Source organism: Silurus aristotelis (genome assembly GCF_946808225.1).
Source record: "Silurus aristotelis genome assembly, chromosome: 2".
In the NCBI taxonomy this organism is placed as follows: Eukaryota; Metazoa; Chordata; class Actinopteri; order Siluriformes; family Siluridae; genus Silurus; species Silurus aristotelis.
The window spans coordinates 13,287,046-13,313,318 of record NC_139575.1 but is presented as its reverse complement, the minus strand read 5'-3'; the positions used below and the strand labels follow the sequence as shown (position 1 = coordinate 13,313,318).

The following is a 26,273-nucleotide window of genomic DNA, read 5'->3' as shown; positions in this document are numbered from 1 at the left end:
TGAAGGAAGAAGGAGTGGTGGCTAGAGAAAACAGTGGTTTTGCAAACAACTGTCGAGGTGTTTAGAGGCAAGGAATCTCCCAAATGTTCCAAAAACATCAACTTACTTTAGTCCTTAACTCTGAGTTCTGTATGTAGATCTATATTGTGTGAAGTAGCTCTGTGTTGTTTTATGTAGCACCAGGGTTCCAGAGAAACCTTGTCTTATTTCACTGTGTACTGCATCAGCTATATGGTTGAAATGGCAATGAAAGTTTCTTGATTATTGACTCTTGAGCATGCATCTGAAGTGGTTCGGCTGCCTGCAGGATACTGAGAAAAGAGTTGCAAAGAGCGGACTGTAATCAGATGAGGGGCTGTTGATCAGATCTTACAACCCTCAAAGGTTCACATTTATTAAGTTGCAAGGCACTTTTATCCAAATAAAATTACATTTGAAGCAGAATCTATCTAATCCAAGCTTATATCTGAGTAATTGAAGGTTAAGGGTGCTTTAAAAGGTCTAAGGTCATTTCTCTGAGAGTCCTGGAATTTGACCTCACAACCTTCTAGTCTTTATCGATGAACTTTTAACCATTAAGGCCAAAGATACATAACCTGTGATTATACATGCCTATGTGAATACGGCAGCTATGTAAGTATTCACATACTCCCCTTGTGTACATTTTGTTTATCTGGAGAATTAAAGCTTTGTCCACTGGAGGGCAGGTCAGAGTCAAGCTAAGTATAACCCTAATGCAAAGTACAGCTGAAATACAACAGGCAAATACAAAGCAACCAAATACATGACAAAACTTTTAAACCACAAATTATTAAGGGAAGCATAATACAGGTGAACACAATAAGTGAACAAACCAATAACAAAAACTGGGTGTGTTTGAAATGTAAAAAATATGGCCTGCTATAGCTATATTTTTTTAAGCCATCCATTGCTCTTTACTGTCCTACATATTCCTGTCTACAGCCTGTCAAATGATAAGTCTACATTATTATCATTGTGTACACTATATGGAAAAAATTCTGTGGACACTTTATCATAAGATTGGTATGTGCTTTTTGAGCATCCAATTCCACATTTATAGCTGTCAAAATAAACTGTTAGTAAATTTAGGTATGGATGTAGGTGAGATATGAAGGCCATTTCATTCCAAAGGTCGATGGTGCAGCTACCATGATGCTGAATGACAGATTCAACCATTTTCAGTAAGCACATTTTCCTGGTCACGGTCGTGGTGGATCCGGAGCCTTTCACAGTAACACTAGGTGTAAGGCAGGAATTCACCCTGGATGGGATACCAGTTGAGTTCATACCATCCACACATATTTTGTTCTAGAGAGAGTTTAGAGTAAAACAGACTACCTACCAACATGTATTGACATATTGTTAGAGGGAAGTGTAGTATATTCTTTAACACGGCATGGAATCATTGCAGACCTTTTCCCAAATCTATGAACTAGTCAGTAGGAATTTTCCCAAGGCTTACCTGCTGTTATGGACAGCAGCATGGGTGAAATGTGTGTAAAATGCCATCACATTTAATTCATCGATCAACACCTTCCTCTACCACCTACAGAATAAAAAACCCATACATGCCACAGATTGAGTGTTTGTTCTTCAGCATGATGTCATCCTTCTTTATTATTGCTTTATTGAGCTGCTGTCTTCTAATCAATACTGTTTAATTAAACACTTTTGTCCTGTTACATGGCTTTTTTCATGTTAAATTTTGTTCGGAAGACTTAATACTTGTATCATATGAAAAGCAGTGTTTCTGTTCTTTTGAGTTTCGTTACTACAGAGTGTAATATTGCAGCATTTTAAGGGCTTTGGCTACACAGATAAACAGATACCGTTTGCCTGTGTAATATGTTAAGATGACTGTTTTATGGAAAAAAATTATTATTTTATTTTTTATTTAATTGCTATTTTCACAAGCTTAGCTGTGTGCCATTTGATTTATCTTTTGAGCTGTATACATTTCTGTTTAAAATTATATTTTATGAAAACAAAGGCATCGTTGGTATTTCTTAAGCCTGAGCAATGAAGATCACTAGGGTGAAAATATTATATAATATGGAAAATATTAAATAGTAATAATATCAATAATAATCATAATTTTAGGCTATGAACTTAGTGAACAATATAATCATAGAAGTATTAAAACATACAGGTTCCCTGGTGGTCTAGTGGTTAGGATGCGGCGCTCTCACTGCTGTGGCCCGGGTTCGTTCCCCGGTCAGGAAACCAACCCCAGCCATTAGGGTTGCACAAGCCAGTGAACTCTCAGCTCCGGTCCCAAGCCCGGATAAATGGGGAGGGTTGCGTTAGGAAGGGCATCCAGCGTAAAAACGTGCCAAATCAAACATGCGGATGATCCGCTGTGGCGACCCCTAATGGGAGAAGCCGAAAGAAAGAAGTATTAAAACATACAAGCAAAAAAATATATACCGTATATTCAATAATAAGTAAAAGTGTTCAATCTAAATTGTTAAAGCTGTTAAAGCTCATTGCTGTGGTATAGAAGAGTAAACCACTTCTACATGATATTCTGCTATAAGACAGTTATTAAAGATGAGGTGGTAAAGTTGATTATTTTCCATGCCACACATTTGATTATATTTGTCTTTGTCATGTGTTTGTTCTAAAAGATCACATGACCAGCACATTTAATCTAATCCTGTGCAGGCAATAAGACACTTTACAGGTCAATATTCAGGTGCCACATTTCTATCTGAAATTGCCAAAATGTGAGTTACGCATTTAGCTCTTTTAAGCTCTTTTTTTTTTTACCAATAGATACACACTGTGATGTATACACATTACATAAAATGCTGTGGCAGGTAAGACTACCCTTGATGAGTATTAGCTGTGTCAGGAAGTCATTTTCCCTCCTGCTCCTTTAGGACCTCTTTTCTCATTTCCTGTCCTGTGATGCTTTGAAGGTGTAAAAAGGAAACAGCACTGTATGGGACTTAGACCAAGCATCTGGGCTACTTAATTATTTAGACGAGTATGAATAATTTGTTCTAGATACATCTGTGTGAGCACCTCTCTTGCTGTGCTGGATTCTATATTTAACTCCATAGCTACTAAGATATAGCACAACTTCTTTGTTTTTTTACGGTTTCTTTTATATAAATACATAAAATAATTTATTGGTGTATGTTGATTAGTACATTTGAATTTTATGTCTGAAGTATTTAGCACAATAGAAATTGCGTTATGATATTATTTAGTTTAACAAGTGATTTAAAAACAAGGCATGCAGAGACTTAATAGCACACATTCATTATTTATTTCAAAGACTTGCTAATTCTTGCTCTGCATGATGCGGGTTATACCCAGACCCATATTGCAATCTAGGAGTGGGAAATATATTATTATATCAATATCATAATAAATGTTTGTCATAATTATTTTTTGTCATTATTGTCATTATTCTTTGTGTATGTTGTGTATATTATGTTGTCTTATTTACATTTTTTTTTATAACAAATTAAAGCTAGTAATTTATGTTTAATTTTCAAAAATATCTGTTAAATGTTTGCAATTTTTAACAACAAAGCTGCTGTTTCATTACATTTATGAAAGTAATATATTCAAGTTTTATAATATTTAAAATGTGTCATATCCTTTAGTGGAATCCCATGACTGAAAGGTGAGAGCTGGTGATAGCCCTCAACTTATATATCCACAAACCCTTTGCTGTTCCTGTGATATAGATATTAATCAATAGTTATATAGTATCAATCTATAAGCACTACATGTCATTCATTAACATATTTGACATGTATTCTGAGTAAATGAAGTACACCTGCCTACAACACAGCCATTTAGTGCAGCAGTTTGTCCTTGTCTTGTTCTGTTTATCAGCGCTTTTGTGTTGTATCAGGCCCAACAGACAGAACAGGGCGAGCTCTTGGCTTATCTGCTGTCAGGGATTACATTGCTGATCAGCCTACTGCATTGATCCGTCGCAACATATGTACCCGAGGCAGTCGATCAGCACCAGGCCTCTTCCACACCTCTTTTTTTTTCCACTAAGCCGCTTTAATTCCTGGTAGAAATGTTTTGTTCAAACATATGAAAAAACTCTGTAAAACTATCTGCATTTTGTGTTTGCTTGCAGACACAAAATGCAGATAGTTTTACAAAGTGTTTTCATATGTTCGAACAGACAACATAAAATCTGTGCACAATTCATCCATGTGTACAAACTGTTTTTCACAGTGTGTGTATATATATATATATATATATATATATATATATATATATATATATATATATATATATATATATATATATATATATATAGAGTATTGTTTAAAATAATAGCAGTACAATGTGACTAACCAGAATAATCCAGGTTTTTAGTATATTTGTTATTGCTACGTGGCAAACCTAGTTACCAGCAGGTGCAGATTCTCAGAAAACAAACAAGACCCAGCATTCATGATATGCACGCTCGTAAGGCTGTGCAATTGGGCAATTAGTTGAAAGGGGTGTGTTCCAAAAAATAGCAGTGTGGCATTCAATCACTGAGGTCATTAATTTTGTGAAAAAACAGGTGTGAATCAGGTGGCCCCTATTTATGGATGAAGCCAGCGCTTGTTGAACATGCATTTGAAAGCCTGAGGGAAATGGGTCGTTCAAGACATTGTTCAGAAGAACAGCGTACTTTGATTAAAAAGTTGATTGGAGAGGGGAAAACCTATAAAGAGGTGCAAACAATTATAGGCTGTTCAGCTAAAATGATCTCCAATGCCTTAAAATGGAGAGCAAAACCAGAGAGACGTGAAAGAAAACAGAAGACAACCACCAAAATGGATCGAAGAATAACCAGAATGGCAAAGGCTCAGCCAATGATCAGCTCCAGGATGATCAAAGACAGTCTGGAGTTACCTGTAAGTACTGTGACAGTTAGAAGACGTCTGTGTGAAGCTAATCTATTTTCAAGAATCCCCCGCAAAGTCCTTCTGTTAAAAAAAGAGGCATGTGCAGAAGAGGTTACAATTTGCCAAATAACACATCAACTGGCCTAAAGAGAAATGGAGGAACATTTTGTGGACTGATGGGTCCAAGGGCCACAGACAGTTTGTGAGATGACCCCCAAACTCTGAATTCAAGCCACAGTACACAGTGAAGACAGTGAAGCATGGTGGTGCAAGCATCATGATATGGGCATGTTTCTCTTACTATGGTGTTGGGCCTATTTATCGCATACCAGGGATCATGGATCAGTTTGCATATGTCAAAATACTTGAGGTCATGTTGCCTTATGCTGAAGAGGACATGCCCTTGAAATGGTTGTTTCAACAAGACAATGACCCCAAACACACTAGTAAACGAGCAAAGTCTTGGTTCCAAACCAACAAAATTAATGTTATGGAGTGGCCAACCCAATCCCCGGACCTTAATCCAATCGAGAATTTGTGGGGTGATATCAAAAATGCTGTTTCTGAAGCAAAACCAAGAAATGTAAATGAATTGTGGAATGTTGTTAAAGAATCATGGAGTGGAATAACAGCTGAGAGTTGCCACAAGTTGGTTGACTCCATGCCACACAGATGTGAAGCAGTTTTAAAAAACTGTGGTCATACAACTAAATATTAGTTTAGTGATTCAAAGGATTGCTAAATCCTAGAAACAAAAATGTTTGTACAAAATAGTTTTGAGTTTGTACAGTCAACGGCATACACTGCTATTTTTTTTTAACACACCCCTTTCAACTAATTGCCCAATTGCACAGCCTTAAGAGCATGCATATCATGAATGCTGGGTCTTGTTTGTTTTCTGAGAATCTACTGCACCAACTGGTAACTTGTTTGCAATGTAGCAATAAAAAATATACTAAAAACCTGGATTGTTCTGGTTAGTCACATTGTACTGCTATTATTTTGAACAATACTATATCTTCTTCTTCTTCTTCTTCTTTCGGCTGCTCCCATTAGGGGTCGCCACAGCGGATCATCCGTCTCCATACCACCCTGTCCTCTACATCTGCCTCTTTCACACCAACTACCTGCATGTCTTCCCTCACCACGTCCATGAACCTCTTCCTTGGCCTTCCTCTTTTCCTCCTACCTGGTGGCTTCATCTTCAGCATTTTTCTACCAATATAATTCATGTCGCCTCCCTCACCTTGTCACCAAAACATCCTACATGTGCTGTCCCTCTAATAAACTCATTTCTAATCTTGTCCATCCTCGTTACTCCCAACAAAAACCTTAACATTTTCAGCTCTGCTACCTCCAGCTCCACCTCCTGTCTTTTACTCAATGCCACTGTCTCTAATCCATACAACATCGCAGGTCTCACCACAGTCCTATAAACTTTCCCTTTCATTCTTGAACAATACTATATATATATATATATATATATATATATATATATATATATATATATATATATATATATATATATATATATATATATATATATACTGTGAAAAACTGTTTGTACACATGGATGAATTGTGCACAGATTTTATGATGTCTGGTGTATTATAGTCATGTATACGCTATGGATGATAATGAGCTTAGTTTGCAATATTGCTAAAAATGCTTTTAGTTATTTTGTATCGCCAGAACAAGAAGTATTTAATCACAAATGCTACAGCCTACTTGTATATGTCTTCCAATGAACAATGTGATTCACAAATAAAATTCAGAGGCCGGTTGTATCAGCTGGACATGCAACGAGTTGTGTGACAAGGCTGGACTTAAAATGGGCCCTAAATATCCTTTGTAGGATTAATATTTTTTGCAACATCGAGGCATTCTGCTATGTCTGAGACAAAATGTTAAATCTAGTCAAAGGTCTGTAAAAAAGAGTAATGAGACTGCACCAAACCTCTGGATAGATTTGCGTTCCCTTTTTCTTTACTCTGTCAACTGTTTGACTTCCTAATCCACCATTATGGTGGTCTTTGGTTTGCATACTATAATATGCATAATAGCACATATATGTTGGTGCCAGTAAAGGTGCGTGTGTATCCATAGCAACATGAAAGGCTTGGCAACAATGACTATCTTACTACATTTTATGGGATCTGGCCACAGAAAATCTGGAAAAGTTCTGTTCCATCCATTAGGTGCACAGCATCGGTGTCATATATTATATAGATAACACATCTCATTAATCATTGTCAGACTTACACAGACTCTCACGGACATATAAAAATACATTTATGCCTTGTTTGTAGAGATTTTTTTGTATGTTTGATTGCTTGTGTTTGCTTCTGCTTTAATGTCATTTTGCATATATCATTATTAAGAAGCTATTATAAACCATCATTGTATTGTAGATGGGTATGTATTGAATGTGTAAAATGGTACAAATTGATCATGTCAAATAACCTGAGACTTTTTTGAGGCTGTCTATAAACCTGATTATACCCCTCATTATAATGACAGATGAGAGGTTATGGCTGTCATTGTATATTCCTACAAACCCATAATGACATAATGAACTGCTCCCTAATGTGTGTCGTACACTGGTAAAAGTGTCTCAACATCTGGCTTTATAATTTGTGCACGGTCCTTAAACGACATGAGCGATATGATCGGTCTCGTTAACAAGTGTCTTTTTGTGTCTTGCAACCTTCTAGGCGACGATTGGAATAGACTTCCTGTCAAAAACCATGTACCTGGAGGACAGAACGGTAAGACTCTTATGTTTTGAGTGCTTGTGAGGTTTCCATTTCTATCAGATAGTGATGTTGTGATGTTGATTGGTTGACTCTGATTGGTCAGCAGGTGTTGATTCATTTTCTTTAAAAGCAGCTTAGTCACAGGTTGATATTCATGGGCTTTTTGTTTCTATAGTAATAACCTGCATAGGTACTTGCATAGCAGATGCTCCAGAAATAAAATGTGGAGGTTTTCTTCAAGGTTATTATTTTAATGAGTGTTTTTACGAGCATTTTTGAGGAAAATAGGGACGCTGGTGTTTCTTTTGTAAACATTCCCCAACATTAAATGTAGCTATAAATGGAAACATATGACATTTTTTAATACATTATATGGACAAAAGTTTGTGGCCACCTGACCATAAGATTTGATTTGTGCTTTTGACATTCCATTCCACATTTAGTCCCCATTTGCTGTTTTAATAGCCACTGCTCCTCTGGGAAGATGTTTCACTAGATTTTAGAGTGTGCTTGTGAAGATTTGTGCTCATTTAGCCACAAGGGTTTTTAGAAAAATCAGGTACTGATGTAGTTTATTCCAAAGGTGTTGAGGGTCAGAGCTCTATAGTAGGCCACGCAAGATCTTTCACTCTAACCCATGAAAATACTGTGTGCCAAGTGTAAATCAACCCAGTGTCCCAACACTTTTGTCCAAATAGTGTATGTAAAATCTATATGATGCCTGACAAATTGTAGTAGAAATAAGAATAATAAAACACTTCTGGACATTGTATTATTGTATTATAATTTATTATAATCTCTATCATATATATTATAATTCTAACTAATGATCAGTCAAATCAATCTGCATTTTAATGATCATGTCACATATTATTTGGCCTTGAATGCACTGTTCAAAAGAAATGCAGGGACTGCAATAATGTGTAACTAATAATGGCAGTTATTTTGAAGGAATACAAAAATTACAAATTGAACAGAAACCTAGGAGAAGGCACAGCTTTTCTATCTGCAGCACCATAAAACCACTCCATGCTGTGTTTCTTGCAGAAAAATAGACTGAATCCTAAAATCCTTTAAAACATTGACCTGGAACTGAAATGTATATTCCTTTCTGTGGTTTGTGTGTGTGTGTGTGTGTGTGTGTGTGTGTGTGTGTGTGTGTGTGTGTGTGTTTGGAATTGAGTCATCTCTGACTGTGTGTCCTCCCCTGCAGGTGCGGTTGCAGTTGTGGGACACGGCAGGACAGGAGCGCTTTAGGAGCCTCATTCCCAGCTACATACGAGACTCCACTGTGGCTGTGGTGGTGTACGATATCACAAGTAAGTGTTTTATAGGCACACACAGTACATACACCTATAGTTTGTGTGCTAATGAATGTGAATAGTGCTAATGATTAATTTGTGGAGAATATAGACAACAAAGAACACTTTATGAAGGCATGAAATTAATAGCATTAAATGCAATCATTTGAACCAAAAAAAAATCACAACAACAAAATCACAACAACGCAATATCCAAAATTATATAATAAAAATCTGAAGCATGAATTGTGTTAGAGTGATTTATTGCTATATTTGCCATACAATATATCGAGGAAAAACAGTGTTCATTTATAATTCTTAATATGGCATACTTTAAAATATTTAAAGTATTAATAACACATATAAGTGGTCTAGGCTTGTGCAAAAAATACACCTCAATAAACTATTTAACATACAGAGGTTAAACATTTCCACTGTTTTAGGTTCTCAGAGTGTATAAATGTGTCAGCAAAGGGGAAAAATGTAGTAGTGTATTAAATAACTTTTTAAATAGCATCACCATTCGCATTATTTGTAAAGCGTTTGATCTGACATTTTGTTGTAAGCCTATTCCGTTCAGTACTCTTTCTGTTAAAACTAAACTCTTTAAATAAGCCTACAACAAAATGTCAACTTAAATACTTTACAAATAATCCGATCGGGGATGCTATTTAGAAAGTGATTCAATACTTTATTGTCTCTTTCTGTTAAAACCTGAAGTTGCATTTTTCAGAACCATTTTCAGCCAAACCTTTTTAACCAAGAAAGAACACATTTTCTAAAAAGAAAAAAATCAACAACCACTGCATATACCGTATTTTACGGACTATAAGCCGCTACTTTTTTCACTCTGGCAACAGGAAATGCGAATCATTCGTCACGCTGAAAACAACCGGGCATGAAAAAAACGCACTTCACCTGTGTTCTGAGCTGCACGGCATCAAGAAAAAAGCTTCACCGATGGTGATTTTTAAACGCACGACGATGCCAAAAGAAAAACTTTCGAGAGAAATTGTTGTGAAAGGAAGGAGGAAGACAGTGAACAATGAATTTCTTGGTAGGCTACTGTTTAGATACAAGCCGTGTAACAGACACTGTCTTTCATTAAAGCCTGTGTAAAGTTCATTAGTTTCAGTGTAGACACCTGCGGCATATAGACAGGTGCGGCGTATTTATGTTCAAAATAAAAATCTTTGTAAAATTCAGTGGGTGCGGCTTATATTTGGGTGCGCTTAATAGTCCGGAAATTACGGTACTCGTCTAATGTAAGCTAAATCAAACATACTGTACATGCATGGATTTTATTTCACATTATGAACTCAAAAGATTCTGCTTTTACCTTGATAAAAAGCGAGATGTGCCCACACTTCCTGTCAGTTAATAGAGGAGAGTACAAAACACGTGTGCCTCAGGCCAGATTAATATGTCGAACTGACTCATCTCCTTTTTTTTTTTTGAGGAGAAAAATCTCAGCTATTATTTTGGTGTTTTGATCAGTTATAATGCATACTTGTATGGTCCGGTGTTCAGTTGCAGAATTCCTATGAAATGAGTTATACAAACAGACTTCACATGATATGACAGCAGTGTAATATAATATAGAGAGGATTAAATCACTCTTGATTGATCTACTGTTTCTTTTCAGTGCAGTTTTATTTGTATATTGCTTTTGACAGTTGACATTGTGACAACGCAGCTTTACAGAAATGTGGATATAAATTTAAAATTCATAAATGAACCACATAAGACCACACGCATATTTACACAGGGTAGATCTGTAATGATTTCATCTCGGATATCATTACACCAATTTCCGTGCTTCAGCCTTACTTGCGTAATTGTCGAATTCCAGCCCCAGAGACACCCTGCTTCATTTTATTCCTTCCCGTAAAAAAAGATGACAGCTTTATTGACTTTAAATCCCACAATGCAGTGTATCCACAGAAGAACAGGGGGAATGTGATAGAACTACCCTGGGGAGATGAATAGCAAATTTAGAATTTTTTTTTTTTTATAAGCAACGCATTCTGAAACACAGTCAGTTCGACCTTGAAGCAGAAGCAAGGCCATTAATGTCATTTTTAGATGAGATCCAGGCTTTGATCTTGATATTACAGAGTCACAAGCTAATCTAATCTTTTCGTAGCAGCCCTTAGTGCATTGAAGATGTTCTTGAAACATCTTTTCATGCCAATTTTGAACTGCAACTAATATGTTTCAGGTATGCTAGTTTTCAGGAGAAATGATACTTTTTTCAGCTTTGTGTAACCTATAATTGCCTGGATTTTTTTGTATGGTAGGATCATGGAAATGAGTCATTTCATTTTCATCATTTCATTTCATTCATCATTTCATTCTTTTAAATGAACAATGCTATTGAAAATTCTCAAATCTTTGGTTTTCTTTATCATTTCCAAATTTCATTAATGAGTAATGAGAGTTGTCGACATAACCATGCACAGACTTTGTGTGTATATATAGCTGAGGCAACATGAAGGTCCGATTGCACTGCTTCTTGTTATATAAATGTATGTAGCATATTATAAGGAGAAAGGGCATAAGTAAGATATTAAAAAGCAGGAAATAAACAGCAGCATAATAAATAATCCAGGAATATTTACTGTATTTTAGAAAGACAATTGTTTTATATGAGATTCAAAGTATCATATTATTATCTTAATCTGAAGTTAGAGTACTATTTTATTCAACAATTTACTTGAACAAAGACTTTAAGAGAAAACAGTGCCAGAAGCTATAGATATGCTTAAGCTTCCACTAAAATTTTATATTCCATCCCTGTCTGTATGTATATCCCTCTCTCTGTCTTCCTCTCAGATGTGAATTCATTCCAGCAAACCTCCAAATGGATTGATGACGTCAGAACAGAGCGAGGAAGTGATGTCATTATCATGCTTGTGGGCAATAAAACAGACCTGGCTGATAAGAGGTCAGTCCTACTGCACACCATTCTGCAAGCCTCAGGGTCCTAAGATACCAAATATAGCTTTCCCTTTCCTTGAACTGATAAATTCTATCTATCTATGTATCTATGTATATATCTATCTGTCTGTCTGTCTGTCTGTCTGTCTGTCTGTCTGTCTGTCTGTCTGTCTGTCTATCTATCTATCTATCTATCTATCTATCTATCTATCTATCTATCTATCTATCTATCTATCTATCTATCTATCTATCTATCTATCTATCTATCTATCTATCTATCTATCTATCTATCTATCTATCTATCTATCTATCTATCTATCTATCTATCTATCTATCTGAAAAGTATTGAGTGGCCAGCTGTCGAGCTCTGACCTCGACACCTTTGGGATGAATTGGAGCGCTGACTGCACCCCAGGCCTCTTCAGCGTTCATCAGTACCAGACTTTAAAAAAGCACAAATCTCTACAACCACCCTCCTAATCTAGTGGAACATCTTCCCAGAAGAGTGGAGGTTATTATAATAGTATATAGGGACTAAATGTGGAATATATAGTGTACTCAGTCAAAAGCACACTTGAATGTAGCTACTTGCTGTAGTGTTTTTTAGCTTTAACCATACCAAGCAGACTTTCAGAGAGTGCATGACTTTGCACATCACATATACAATTGCATAAGTGTTGGTGAATTGAAGACACAGTAGGAACGTAGGTAAAAAAAAAAAAAAAAAAAAATTCTGAGAGCTTCCAGCTTTGTAGTTCTGTTTTGTCCTTATTGGCTTTGAGGAATGTGTACATCCTGGTGGGGGTTGTGTAGTCTGTGAGCTCATAGATGTGGATGAGGCACATAGCATTTTTCCCTGATTTTGTTTTGCTGTCCTGAGTTGTAGCACAAGCAGCAGTACGAAAAAGATGCACATGGCTGGTTTTATGTGACTAAAAGCATTGTTAACCAAATTAAAATTAAAATTTTATTCATTACATACACATACATACAGAGTACGACATTCAGTAAAATGCTTTATACGACTGTCCAGCATTCAAGTACAAAGGAATAGAATTTAAGGATATAAAAAAATAAAAAAATAAAATAAAGTAGATAAAGAAAAAGTATAAACTATGTATAAAAATGTATATGAAGGGGAAGGGCAGATATTGACAGTACAAATTAAAATGATTTATTGTGATTGTCCTTAAAGTGTCCATGTGCAGTATGGTGTGATATAAAGTGACACAGTGCAGTGCAAGTCCAGAGTTAAGGTGTCATAATAGTGCAACCTAAATGTAACAAAATTAAATTACACTACAAAAAGTGTGTAAAGGAAATAAATAGGAAAAGATCATTGAAAGATTAAAGCAATTAGCAAATGAGTTTTAACCAATTTGTTGGATTACAATGATTGTAATATAAAGATGCACTGTGATATGCTGGGTAAGCCTTGCAATCGAGCTTCAGGCATAGAATGACCTCTAAGTAGTTGATAATCTTAAAACTCGATTTGGAGCAGCATAGTATGCTTGGCATTCTGGGATGTATGAAGGAACCAAGCCAGTAAGAGCTTTGAAAACCAATAAAAGGATTTCAAATAAATTATAAATGAAACAGGCAGCCAGTGCAGTAAAGTAGTTGTAGCACTCTTCCTTTATATGGCGTTTACAAGTGATGCGTGCAGCATTTCGAGCATCTGCAGCAACCTGTCTATCATATAGTACTTACTCCAATATGCAGGATATTGTAAAGGTATGAGGATAAATTTGATCTTCTTCTAATTGACAACTTTTAGCGAGGATTTTCAATCTGACTTCAGCTCCAGAGGGAACAAGGGAACAAAGAGAGAAAGATGTGTGAATTGAGCAAAAAGGATTTGTCTCAGGAGAGATAGCCAGATGACTAATCAACTGTCCTTATCTTTCTGTTCTAAAGCATCTGTACCCTGTGCTTAAGCATACTCACGCTCATGCTGAGCACTCCCACAGTCTAATGAGCAGTGGACCTGAATTCATTACCATCATCCAGAACATTAGGAAAGATCAGGGGCAAACGAGTCTGACATGTTTTAACTCACATATGCCTCAGAAATCTACTGTGACAATCGTTAGGGCTCTTTTTTTTTCTTCAAAGAAAACCTACAGTTTAAAAACATTTAGTAATAAGAAAACATCAGCTGCATGTTGTAAAGTTTTTCTCAGTTGCTCTGGAGCATTTTTCGAAGCATTCTTACGATTTGAAAACCAGTAAGTGCATTTCTCAAAACAATCAGTACAAACAGCACAACACAGTGGATTACTGGCACAAGCCTGTACTTTTCTTAAAATCCTTAGTTTATCTTTAAAAATTAAGTATTTGTGTCAATGAACATCTCATTGCCATCAGAATAACATGTCCTTTTGACATTATTCACATACAATGTTTAGGGATGTTGTCAGTATGGCAGTGTGCAATTTCACTGTTTCCTGATGTAAACTACGGTTTGGATTGAAAATGCACAATTTTTTCTTTATGGCATCTATAAATTTCAACAACACAAATGTACACATTACAGTATATGGGATAGTGATTGCAAGAGACAGACAGGATTCACACTTTGACTGTACTGTCCTAGTGTTAGTTCGTTTCCTAGTTTTTTATCCATTTTCAGAAATTGTAATTTTGTGTTTTGCTCTGTCTGTAAATGTCCTCTGTCATGTTATTTTATATTTATATGTGCACTGTTATCCTTAAAGTAGGTAAACATGCAAATAATTTCTGAGTAGGCTTTCTGGGTAGATTTGCATTGGGAAAACTGTGATCACAATGACTGTGGTATGGTCCTTGTTGTAGACAGCTGTTTCCGGTGTTTCAGAAATTACAATATTCATGCAAAAAGACCTCTGTTGTTTAAATGCTGCATATTGAAGCATGCAAAAAATAGTTTCTGCAAATTGCAGTTCTGTGGGTGGAAACACCATGTTGTTGAAAAGAATTGCTAGACTGCTTCAACTACATTAACTCATAAGCCACACAGCAGATAAATTCAGTGTATTTAATGAAAGTTTAAAAGTTATAAGATGTGTATTAATGTACTAAACTAAAAGTTGTATATAATATTTATGCAACATTAAATCCCTGATACTCCATCCCTAATATTTTTAATTCATGGATTGTAGCCTAATATGGCCAGGCTTGACTTTAGTCTTTGACCTACCTGGTCATCTCAGAAGGTGCAGGGTATTTGTGCAACATGGTATGTTGTAGCTGATGAGAGCACAGCTTTCTCCATCAGCAAGGAGAAAAACCTGCTCTGTGCCATGCTGTGAAACCAATTCAGTCCATAGCGCACAAAAGTAGCTTTTCAATCTCAGATTGTATAAGATAAAGCATGCTGGTTTGATTTATCATTTTGGACGCTTCTATTTGGTAGTTTGGTGAATAACACTCTCTCTGCAGTGCGTTTAGTCTTTTTTACAGCCATCTTCTGAGATTCCCTTTAGGTATTTATACAAAAGCATTAAAGAGAGTTTTAATAAGCAAGTCCCATAATGGATCAGCATAACTTCAGGTCATTCAATCTAATATTAGATCCTAAACCTATTTGGCTAGGACTATCATGAGAGAGCTGTAAAGAGTTTCTATACAGAGGTAATCAGACGTTTTCTCTTTAAGACTTTCTGCCATCATTGTGGTCATGGTCCATGGGGTTTTTGGGAGGGCGATGTCATACGCAATAACGTGCATATCATATTACTGTTATACACATTATATGATTTGGTTGGTAATTAAATTATTACATATATAATGCAAATGTACTTCAAAAATAAGAATTTAACTCTTAGCCATAATGCAGAATCAGTGGAAGCTTATTTTAACGATGCATAGAAAAAATTGTGACTGAAACAAGTGTGGGAAATTGGCATAGGTTGAAGTTTTGTAATTTTTATAAAACACCATTCAGATTGTGAAAGTCAATAAAATGGAAATAAAGTGTTTAAAATTTACGTCTTGCTGTGTGACTTGGTACCAAATGATCCACAGCCTGGTATCGGTCCACAGTCCTGTATACACACATCATATTATAAATGGCTCAGTATTGATAGAGCAGCGAGAGATCTAGGGTATTTTTTTAATTCTTGCTCATTATCTGAACAATAATTTGTTGTTAAAATCATTATCAGCTTAATATTTTATGTTTTTTGCCCAATAGTGTAGTTTCATCATAAGCAATGAACATACTTAGCTACATTGTATGATATAATGAAAATGACTAATTATCTAGCTTACAGTAGTACTTTTACATTAATTGTGTTAATTAATTAACCCTTTTATCAAAGGGTTCTTGTGTAGCAAAAACTGGTTAAGCCAGGTGAACCTTTCACTTGCCTGGAGGCTCTCTAATGGTTTTATTATTTGTCTTGATTTGTCTTGATTTAATTCAGTGAACCCCTACCTCTAATTATATAAAGGCTTGGCTTATTAACCAGCACAATCACAGACTGGGTTGGGAAATGGTTTACTAGTTACCAACACCAGCAACATGTACTGTAAAAGGTTTTCCCGAAGCTGAACTCAATGTTCCTGCCTTATACTTTTTATATCGTTTATGTAATATTGTGTCTTGGGCTGCTTTATTAAATGTTGGTCTGTGGATCTGGTGGCACAATATTTATTCTCAGTACAAACAAATAGAGGGAGGATATGACATAGTAGGCTGGATTTAATTTAAAGAAGCTGAGCTTGGGTCAAGCTGACTGAATAAGCATGACGTCAAGACACTTTATCTGCCTTTAGCGCTTAACCTTAGCCAAATGGAGTGTAGTCATTTTGTCGTGAATTACTGCTGGAGTACCGTGGCCTCTTCCTTGGTTAGAGTGAACGCAAATGCAGCTCTGGGTCGGTTTCCACGACAACTGTGATGAAATGTGACAGGTGTAGGTGGCTGCTGTGGAGTAATTGGATGATAATGAACCAGGTTAGCACAATGCTAACATAGCACAGCACTGCTGTTTGGGGAAGAGAGCTGGCCGTCGCTTCTTATTTGCCCGAGCATTAATATTTCCTAAACAAGGTGTACGTGTGTGCATTTGTTGCATTTGTAAATATGCAAATAGATGTACATGGATTTGATGTATGAACGTGTTTCTGGAATCACGTTTATCACTGGGACATTGAATGAACTATCAGCGTGACAGTTTTTATCCTCACACTTGTGACAGGTGCTTGCTTGTTTTCTGACCGTGTGCCTAAAGCAATCATCATCACCCTGATACCTTTCCATGTCTAGATAGATTTAGTGTATTTCCTGCCTGCATTGATCAGCTCTGTACTCTGATAAAAATATATAGAAGAAACCCTATATTCATAGTTTAAATTATCTCATATAATTCCAGTTTATTTAAAATTGACTAAATCGTGTGGTTGTATTGATTTTTATCAATTGTCTCACACAGTATGTTATGGGTTTTTTTTTTTTTTTTTGAGAAATGTTATTGAAAATCTCTGCCGATTCTAAAAAAACAGATGGTTCCAGTCAGTGCCAGACTCCCAGCTTGATATCAGCTGAGATTACTTGCTATTCAGGCCCTCAAGCCAAAATGAGAGATAGTGTGAGAGAGATGCAGAAGTAACTTAACACCAACCTGTCACTCTGAAGGAATACATTATGGACCTTTAAAGAAGTAGACGAACCATGTAAAGACGTACCAGCACCATTTGTATTCTACTTCATGTAGAGTTTGGACATTGGACCTCTGAGTGTTTAAAGGCTCTGGCATGTAGAAGCTGGTGTTGGATCTGTGATGATCTCAAATGTTGAGCTATTTTATGAGTTGCTCAGTAGCTCCTGGTTCCATAACCTCAAATGACAGTAAAATACAGTAAAATACTGTAGAAAGGACATTACTCATAATCTTACATACACTCTCCAGTGTTCTGTATTGTTTAAAGTCTATAATCACACTCTTGATGTCACCCGAATGAGGATGGGTTCCCCTTTTGAGTCTGGTTCCTCTCAAGGTTTCTTTCTCATTACATCTGAGGGAGTTTTTCCTTGCCACAGTAGCCATGGCTGCTCATCAGTGATAAATTCACACCATTCACCTTAACTGTTAAATTCTGTAAAGCTGCTTTGAGACAATGTCTGTTGTGAAAAGCGCTACAAAAATAAACTTGACTTGACTTGACTGTATAATATAATTTCTTGACAAAAGCACTGCACTGTTATAGCATGAAGCATTGTAGTTCATTGATGCTTTTAAAGCCTGAATAATGGCAGCCAGCCAGAAAGACAAGGTCAGAAAAGGAAATGTGAACTTGATCACCCTGTGGGCCAGAGTAGCTCATGCGGCATGTCTGAGCCGTGCTATAAAATATTGATGAATGCTATATGGCATGTGGATGCTTTACTTCTTCAAGCATAAAGGTGGTTTAGGCAGATATTTTATCTCTTCTGACTTTTTTCATTTATTTACGGCCTATGTCATGTTTGTAGACATGCTCTTTTTATTGTTGGATGGTGTTATTTGTCAATAATAGATATCTGGAGAGTTAAAAAATATTAATTTCGCAGAAAGCCCAAATTTTGGAGGCTGAAGCCAAAGTGTGAAGACTCCTGACCATGGGTCTCATTTATTAAAGTATGCATTGAGTTTAAACTGCTGGGACACATACAGAAATGGACATTTATCACACAAGCTGTACATGCACACAGCTATACACACAGCTATACACAATGGAAATAATTGCTTTGCTTCTATAGGGACAAACCAATCTGTATAATAGAACTCTCTAAAATTTTTATATCTTCCATATATTTCCTTATAAAAAGCTTAGTAACCTGCTTTTGGTGATGCTTGGTGTAGATAAAAAGTAAAAAAAAAAAAAGGTCTAAAATGATAACCAAAAATTGTTTTTATTTTAATTTTGTGATTACAGGTGTGTGATCTGACTTACTGTTATATTTAGAAAACTGACGGTTATGGCATGAAAATCTATAATTAATGTTGTTTTTTCTTAGTTGTAAATGTGTATAGTACTGCAGCATGAGCAATATCATTACATGCATTGTACTGCATGTTGAACTGTGTATGGTGATGTATAGAGGTCGACCAATTGATTGGCCGGCTGATTAATCAGGCTGATATTCTGCATTTTTTATTAATCAGCATCGGCCAATTGTGCTGAAAATTAGGCCAATTATTAATCAGGTGCATCTGATACATCGTGCGTGTACATTCTGCTCTTGCGTGAGGGAACATAACACTCATATACCAGCAGGTGGCAGTAGTCTGTATTCAGCGTCTGTACAGGGAAACCCGAAGAGCTAGAACTAGGAAAATGTAAAGCAAGCAGAGTTTCCACCTGCCGCAATGATTAATAATGGATTCGTTTAGCTTTTCTAAATCTTGTATAAAAACAAAAAAAAATTAAATAGACCGACACTTAAAAAACCCCACTGATATTCCCCAAAGGCCAGCCGTCCGCTTTGAATGTCATGGGCTTTAAGTTCATTTGGTTTTAATCTAGCCTTATATATTTCATTTCTTAAATATTATGCTGCTTTTGGAGAATGAATGAGAATAACATCTGGAGAGAGAATAGTAAAAATCATTTGGAGAGAGAATGAGAATAACATTTGGAGAGAGAACGGGAATAACTTTTGGAGAGAGAATGGGAATAACATTTGTAGAGAGAATGGGAATAACATTTGGAGAGAGAATGGGAATAACATTTGGAGAGAGAATGGAAATAACATTTAGAGAGAGAACGAGAATAATATTTGTATAGAGAACGGGAATAACATTTGGAAAGAGAATGAGAAAAACATTTGGAGAGAGAATGGGAATAACATTTGGAGAGAGAATGAGAATAACATTTGGAGAGAGAGAACGAGAATAACATTTGGAGAGAGAACAAGAATAATATTTGTATAGAGAACGGGAATAACATTTGGAAAGAGAATGAGAAAAACATTTGGAGAGAGAATGGGAATAACATTTGGAGAGAGAATGAGAATAACATTTGGAGAGAGAGAACGAGAATAACATTTGGAGAGAGAACAAGAATAATATTTGGAGAGAGAACGGGAATAACATTTGGAAAGAGAATGAGAATAACATTTGGCGAGAGAATGGGAATAACTTTTGGAGAGACAATGAGAAAAACATTTGGAGAGAGAATGGGAATAACATTTGGAGAGAGAATGGGAAAACCATTTGGAGAGAGAATGAGAATAACATTTGGAGAGAGAACGAGAATAACATTTGGAGAGAGAGAAAACGAGAATAATATTTGTAGAGAGAACGGGAATAACATTTGGAAAGAGAATGAGAATAACATTTGGCAAGAGAATTGGAATAACATTTGGAGAGAGAATGAGAATAACATTTGGAGAGAGAACAGGAATAACATTTGGAGAGAGAATGAGAATAATGTTTGAAGAGAGAACGGGAAAAACATTTGGAGAGAGAATGAGAATAATGTTTGAAGAGAGAACGGGAATAACATTTAGAGAGAGAACGGGAATAACATTTGAAGAGAGAAATAGAATAACATTTGGAGAGAGAATGAGAATAACATTTGGAGAGAGAATTGAAATAACATTTGAAGAGAGAATTGAAATAACATTTGGAGAGAGAATGAGAATAACATTTAAAGAGAGAATGAGAATAACATTTAAAGAGAGAATGGAAAAAACATTTGGAGAGAGAATTGAAATAACATTTGGAGAGAGAATGAGAATAATGTTTGAAGAGAGAATGGGAAAAACATTTGGAGAGAGAATTGAAATAACATTTGGAGAGAGAATGGGAATAACATTTGGAGAGAGAATGAGAATAACATTTGGAGAGAGAATGAGAATAACATTTGGAGAGAGAATGAGAATAACATTTGGAGAAAGAACATGAGTAACGTTTTGGAATTGTACGTACCGGTAGGCACAAAGACCAAAACCTGGTAACAAGTGTAGTATGTGATTGTGATTCAATTGAGACTGTGGCAAAAAATAAATGCTAGAGAACAGATCAAATAAAAAGGGACTGGGCAAATATTTTGATTAACAGTTCACTCATTAGTCTCAGCGAAGAGTTTTCCATGCTTCCCAATTATATGTTCCTTACCCCCAAGATGATTGTGGCAAATTTTCAAATAAGTCATCACTCTAAATTATCTTTAGAAGCATTTTATAAGATTAAAACTTTTATTTTAATTTGTTGTGTGCAATAATCAGTAATTATGCTGAGGTGCTTCACAATAAGTGGGATGGATCATCACTTTACCTACAATTACACTTCCTACCTCTAGGGATTTATTACATATGCAATGTCTAATTATGCACAAATAAACACACATCCTCAAAAAGAAGAAAATATTGTATAGATGCATAAACTGTATGCATAATCACATTTAATAAATAAAAGTAAACACCGTTCCCATATTTTGTAGCATTACAGAAGTGATGTTTTCCTGTCGTTTTGTTGTGCTCAATTTTTTTTTAAACCAAAACCTAATTGATTTATTATACATAGTTATGCCAGAATTGTGAGATCTAATTTAAGGGTTTTACTGCAACTCTTATTTATAAATTATGCTGATTTGTGATTTATGTGTATGTAGATGTGTGGCATATAGAGTAACCACTAGATAGAATAATGCAAAGTGTGGAAAGTCCCAAAGGGGGGAAATACTTATGCAGTGCCCCGTAATAAAGGTTTACATCTCTGATAAAATGGTTTTATCTTTTCATTTGCATTCGGTCTGGTGCTACATTTAATGCTTTCCCTGAGGGGTCATGGGTTAGTGAACAACAAACAGTTGTTATGAGTGTTGAATGAGAGAGACATATTAGCAGGCAACAGAAGAGGAATTGAGCTTTGTTACCAGTGCTTTGTGAGCTGTGGGCTGACTTTTACATTGAAGCTAAACCCCATTATATCTCATGTCAGAATGTGTGTGTTTATGCCAGTGTGATGGACAGTTTGTTGCTGGCTTTGGTAGATATCAATGTGTCAATGTTACTAGTGTGCTATAAAACGCTCTATTTTATGGTTGCTTCATTTTCTCTTATACAGTATTTGGCAACAAAACGTAATACTTATTTTCTTGTTGCTTCTAGTTTGTAGTATGGCAGTGCTGATTATGACGTTAAAATGATGATCTTGAATTGATTTAATAGTAACTTCATGATAACTTTTCAATATTTTTAAATAATTAAGAAATAATTGTAACATAAAACGGAACACATTTTTATTTACTAATTAGGTAACATTTACATACCAGTACTATATTATGCTTCACCGACATAAAGACATTTATATTGGCTCAGAATGCTCCAACATTATCGGTCCCTGTGTCATCTGCGTGCTGCCTACATGCTTTACATCCTGGGATGTTTTCTAATTGGTTTGTTCCGCATCAGCTGACGTCACTTACATAAGGAACGTGATTGGAGGAAACCTGTTTGCAGAGACAAGCAATCCGCAGTTTCACTTGTGATTGAAGGCTTGTGATTGAAGGCTTGTGATTGAACTAAGTCTGTTTGCAGAGACATGGTTTGGGCAGTTTTGCAACCGCGTAGGTTTCTCCTCCGCTTACATCCGTGCATAAGATGCCTTTAAATTTTTTGTCTAATAATAATAGAAAAAAGTTTTGTCTTATACACGGAAAAAATACGGTATTATCATATAGTGTGTGAACATGATAGGGCTGTAGCTGTCCATTGTTTTAGTAATCAAGTGTTCTACCAATCATTCCAACGATTAATCGAGTAATCGAATAAGAAGTACTTTTTCTTTATTAAAGGGCAATACTAAATATACAAGAGAAAATAAAAGACAGGTCTCTTAATATTAACAAGTAATTTGTTCCCTTTTTAGAAAAATTTACATTTTGTTGCTGAAATTGCATACAAGAATATCTTTGAAAATTAAACCCATTTAGTGCATTCAATTGCCATATTACATCAAAATGTAAATACATAAATAAAAATATAAAAATGTATTTCAGATTACTCAAAAATTTATACTCAAAAAATTATCATTTAATGCACTGTACAGTGTTTTCTTTATGTTTTAGTTTGAAATTATCACAAACTTTGGAAACTTTCTGTATATATTATGTATATACACTCACCGGCCACTTTAAAAATTCTAAAGTTAAAGTCTAATTCTAATTTAAAAAAAATTCTGTGGCATGTCAATCATATTCACAGTACAAATTAAGGCATTGTGGAACAATACCTGTAATTCGTACATTGAATGCGACACATTGAATTAAAATCGAAACATCTTGATTGTTTTACTTCAGTGTTTACTGAAGTAAAACAACTTCAAACCATTCTTATGGTTTAGAGAATCAAAATAAGAAAAATTGTGAAGAAGTGTAAATTTTAAATTACAAAAATAACAAAACAGACATAAAAATACACTCACCGGCCACTTTATTAGGTACACCTGTCCAACTGCTCGTTAACGCAAATTTCTAATCAGTCAATCACATGGCAGCAACTCAATGCATTTAGGCATGTAGACATGGTCAAGACGATCTGCTGCAGTTCAAACCGAGCGTCAGAATGGGGAAGAAAGGTGATTTAAGTGACTTTGAACGTGGCATGGTTGTTGGTGCCAGACGGGCTGGTCTGAGTATTTCAGAAACTGCTGATCTACTGGGATTTTCAGGCACAACCATCTCTCGGGTTTACAGAGAATGGTCCGAAAAAGAGAAACTATCCAGTGAGCGGCAGTTCTGTGGGCGCAAATGCCTTGTTGATGCCAGAGGTCAGATGAGAATGGCCAGACTGGTTTGAGCTGATAGAAAGGCAACAGTAACTTAAATAACCACTCGTTACAACCGAGGTATGCAGAAGAGCATCTCTAAACGCACAACACATCGAACCTTGAGGCAGATGGGCTACAGCAGAAGAAGACCACACCAGGTGCCACTCCTGACAGCTAAGAACAGGAAACTGAGGCTACAATTCGCACAGGCTTAGCAAAATTGGACAATAAAAGATTGGAAAAATGTTGCCTGGTCTGATGAGTCTCGATTTCTGCTGCGACAGTCGGATGGTAGGGTCAGAATTTGGCGTCAACAACATGAAAGCATGGATCCATCCTGCCTTGTATCAACGGTTCAGGCTGGTGGTGGTGCTGTAATGGTGTGGGGGATATTTTCTTGGCACACTTTGGGCCCATTAGTACCAATTGAGCATCGTGTCAATGCCACAGCCTACCTGAGTATTGTTGCTGACCATGTCCATCCCTTTATGACCACAGTGTACCCATCTTCTGATGGCTACTTCCAGCAGGATAACGCGCCATGTCATAAAGCACGAATCATCTCAGACTGGTTTGTTTAACATGACAATGAGTTCACTGTACTCAAATGGCCTCCACAGTCACCAGATCTCAATCCAATAGTGCACCTTTGGGATGTGGTGGAACGGGAGATTCGCATCATGGATGTGCAGCCGACAAATCTGCAGCAACTGCGTGATGCTATCATGTCAATATGGACCAAAATCTCTGAGGAATGTTTCCAGTACCTTGTTGAATCTATGCCACGAAGGATTAAGCCAGTTCTGAAAGCAAAAGGGGGTCCAACCCGGTACTAGTAAGGTCAAGTCAAGTCAAGTCAAGTTTATTTGTATAGCGCTTTTCACAACAGACATTGTCTCAAAGCAGCTTTACAGAAAACAACAGTGAAGGTGAATGCTGTGCGTTTGTCCCTGATGAGCAGCCGTGGCGACAGTGGCAAGGAAAAACTCCCTTAGATGATATGAGGAAGAAACCTTGAGAGGAACCAGACTCAAAGGGGAACCCATCCTCATATGGGTGACATCAAAAGTTTGGTCATAAATCTTTCAACAATACAGAACAATTTGTGATCATCATAGATCCAGCATCAGCTTCTCCATGCCAGGGCCTTTAAACACTCGGCATCTACTTCTCCATGATCATCCATAGGTCCATAATCTTCACGAGGTGGGACGTGACTGGAGCTGGCCAAACCTCAGGAAGCCTCGGGATGGGGAGAGAAAGAGAAGCAGTGGAGAGGAATTAGCGTAGCTGCTGTTCATGATATTAACAGCACAAGTTGATAATGTGCATGTGATCAGATGTTCTGGAGCACAAGGTTGTGATGTGATGTGTGTGATGTGTGTTATGTGTAGGCTTTGCTAAAAAGATATGTTTTTAATCTGCACTTAAACTGGGAGAGTGTATCTGAACCCCGAACACTGTCAGGAAGACTATTCCAGAGTTTAGGAGCTAAATGTGAAAATGCTCTACCGCCTTTAGTGGACTTTGCTATTCTAGGAACTACTAGAAGCCCAGAGTTTTGAGATCTCAGGGAGCGTGACGGATTGTAGCGTGTTAAAAGACTGGATAGATACATGGGAGCCAAACCATTTAGTGCTTTATAAGTGAGTAGCAGTAGTTTGTAGTCTATTCGAAACTTAAGGTTAAGGTGTACCTAATTAAGGTGTACCTAATAAAGTGGCCGGTGAGTGTGTGTGTGTGTGTGTGTGTGTGTGTATATATATATATATATATATATATATATATATATATATATATATATAGATATATAGATATATAGATAGATAGTGATACATATTGTGTATTGTAGACATTTTTACTAGAATATTATGATATTTGTGTCATATCGCCTACTCTTATGCCTACTTATTTGGCATCTTGCTCCAGATTTCTGTAATGCTGCTCTGTAATCATATGTCTACACAAATTATCTTTTTTTTAATGAATTGGACAGTTTTATTTTATAGTTGAACTCTAAGACAGTGGGCTAATATAATTCACACTATGTGGAACCATCCTGCTCTGTTTGTTTGGTTTTTTTTATAGCATACAAATTATCACAAAAAGTATTTTATTGTAAAATTAAAAGTCCTCCAAAAAGCCCTTTGATCAAAAAGTCAAATACTGTCTGATATTTTATACAGACTCGTCATGAATCTTTTTTTCAGTGAATAGATTTAGTTCAGGAATCATGAGCGATTGCTAATCTTATGCTGCCTTTTAAATAAGGCTTTATCTCAGCAATGGAAATGCTGCTTGATGCTTAGCACCTTAATGGACTGCAGAGTTAATGACAGTATGCAACAGCAATGAAAATAGCATTTTGTTACACAGCTATGTGGAATTTTCAACTCTATCAAATTATAGCAACTAATCAATTACGTTTTACAGTAGATGTTGACCTGATTAAATATTTTTGATCATATAATGTATAAGACAGAAATTGCAATATCAAATATTAAAATAAAAACTATAAACCGATTTAAAAAATGTCAATGAAAAAAATGTTTATTGTTTTTTTATTCCTTACATATTGTCCATATTATAAAACTAATTCTTAATCCAGAGATGAATTTGTGTGATTACTTTAGAATA

The 26,273-nt window shown here is 36.0% G+C and overlaps 1 protein-coding gene across 3 annotated transcripts in view; it reads left to right on the top strand.

Moving 5' to 3' along the window:
• The window catches only part of rab6ba (RAB6B, member RAS oncogene family a), a 94,372-nt gene that overhangs the window by 51,866 nt on the left and 16,233 nt on the right, over positions 1-26,273 (top strand). For all 3 annotated transcript variants that reach the window (XR_014538062.1, XR_014538063.1, XM_083570066.1), the window contains exons 3-5: positions 7,610-7,663; positions 8,865-8,970; positions 11,788-11,899. Coding sequence is in view for 1 of the 3 variants with exons in the window: in XM_083570066.1 (XP_083426192.1) it covers positions 7,610-7,663; positions 8,865-8,970; positions 11,788-11,899 (272 nt within the window). In the remaining 2 variants the exon portion in view is untranslated. The remainder of the gene's footprint in view (positions 1-7,609; positions 7,664-8,864; positions 8,971-11,787; positions 11,900-26,273) is intronic.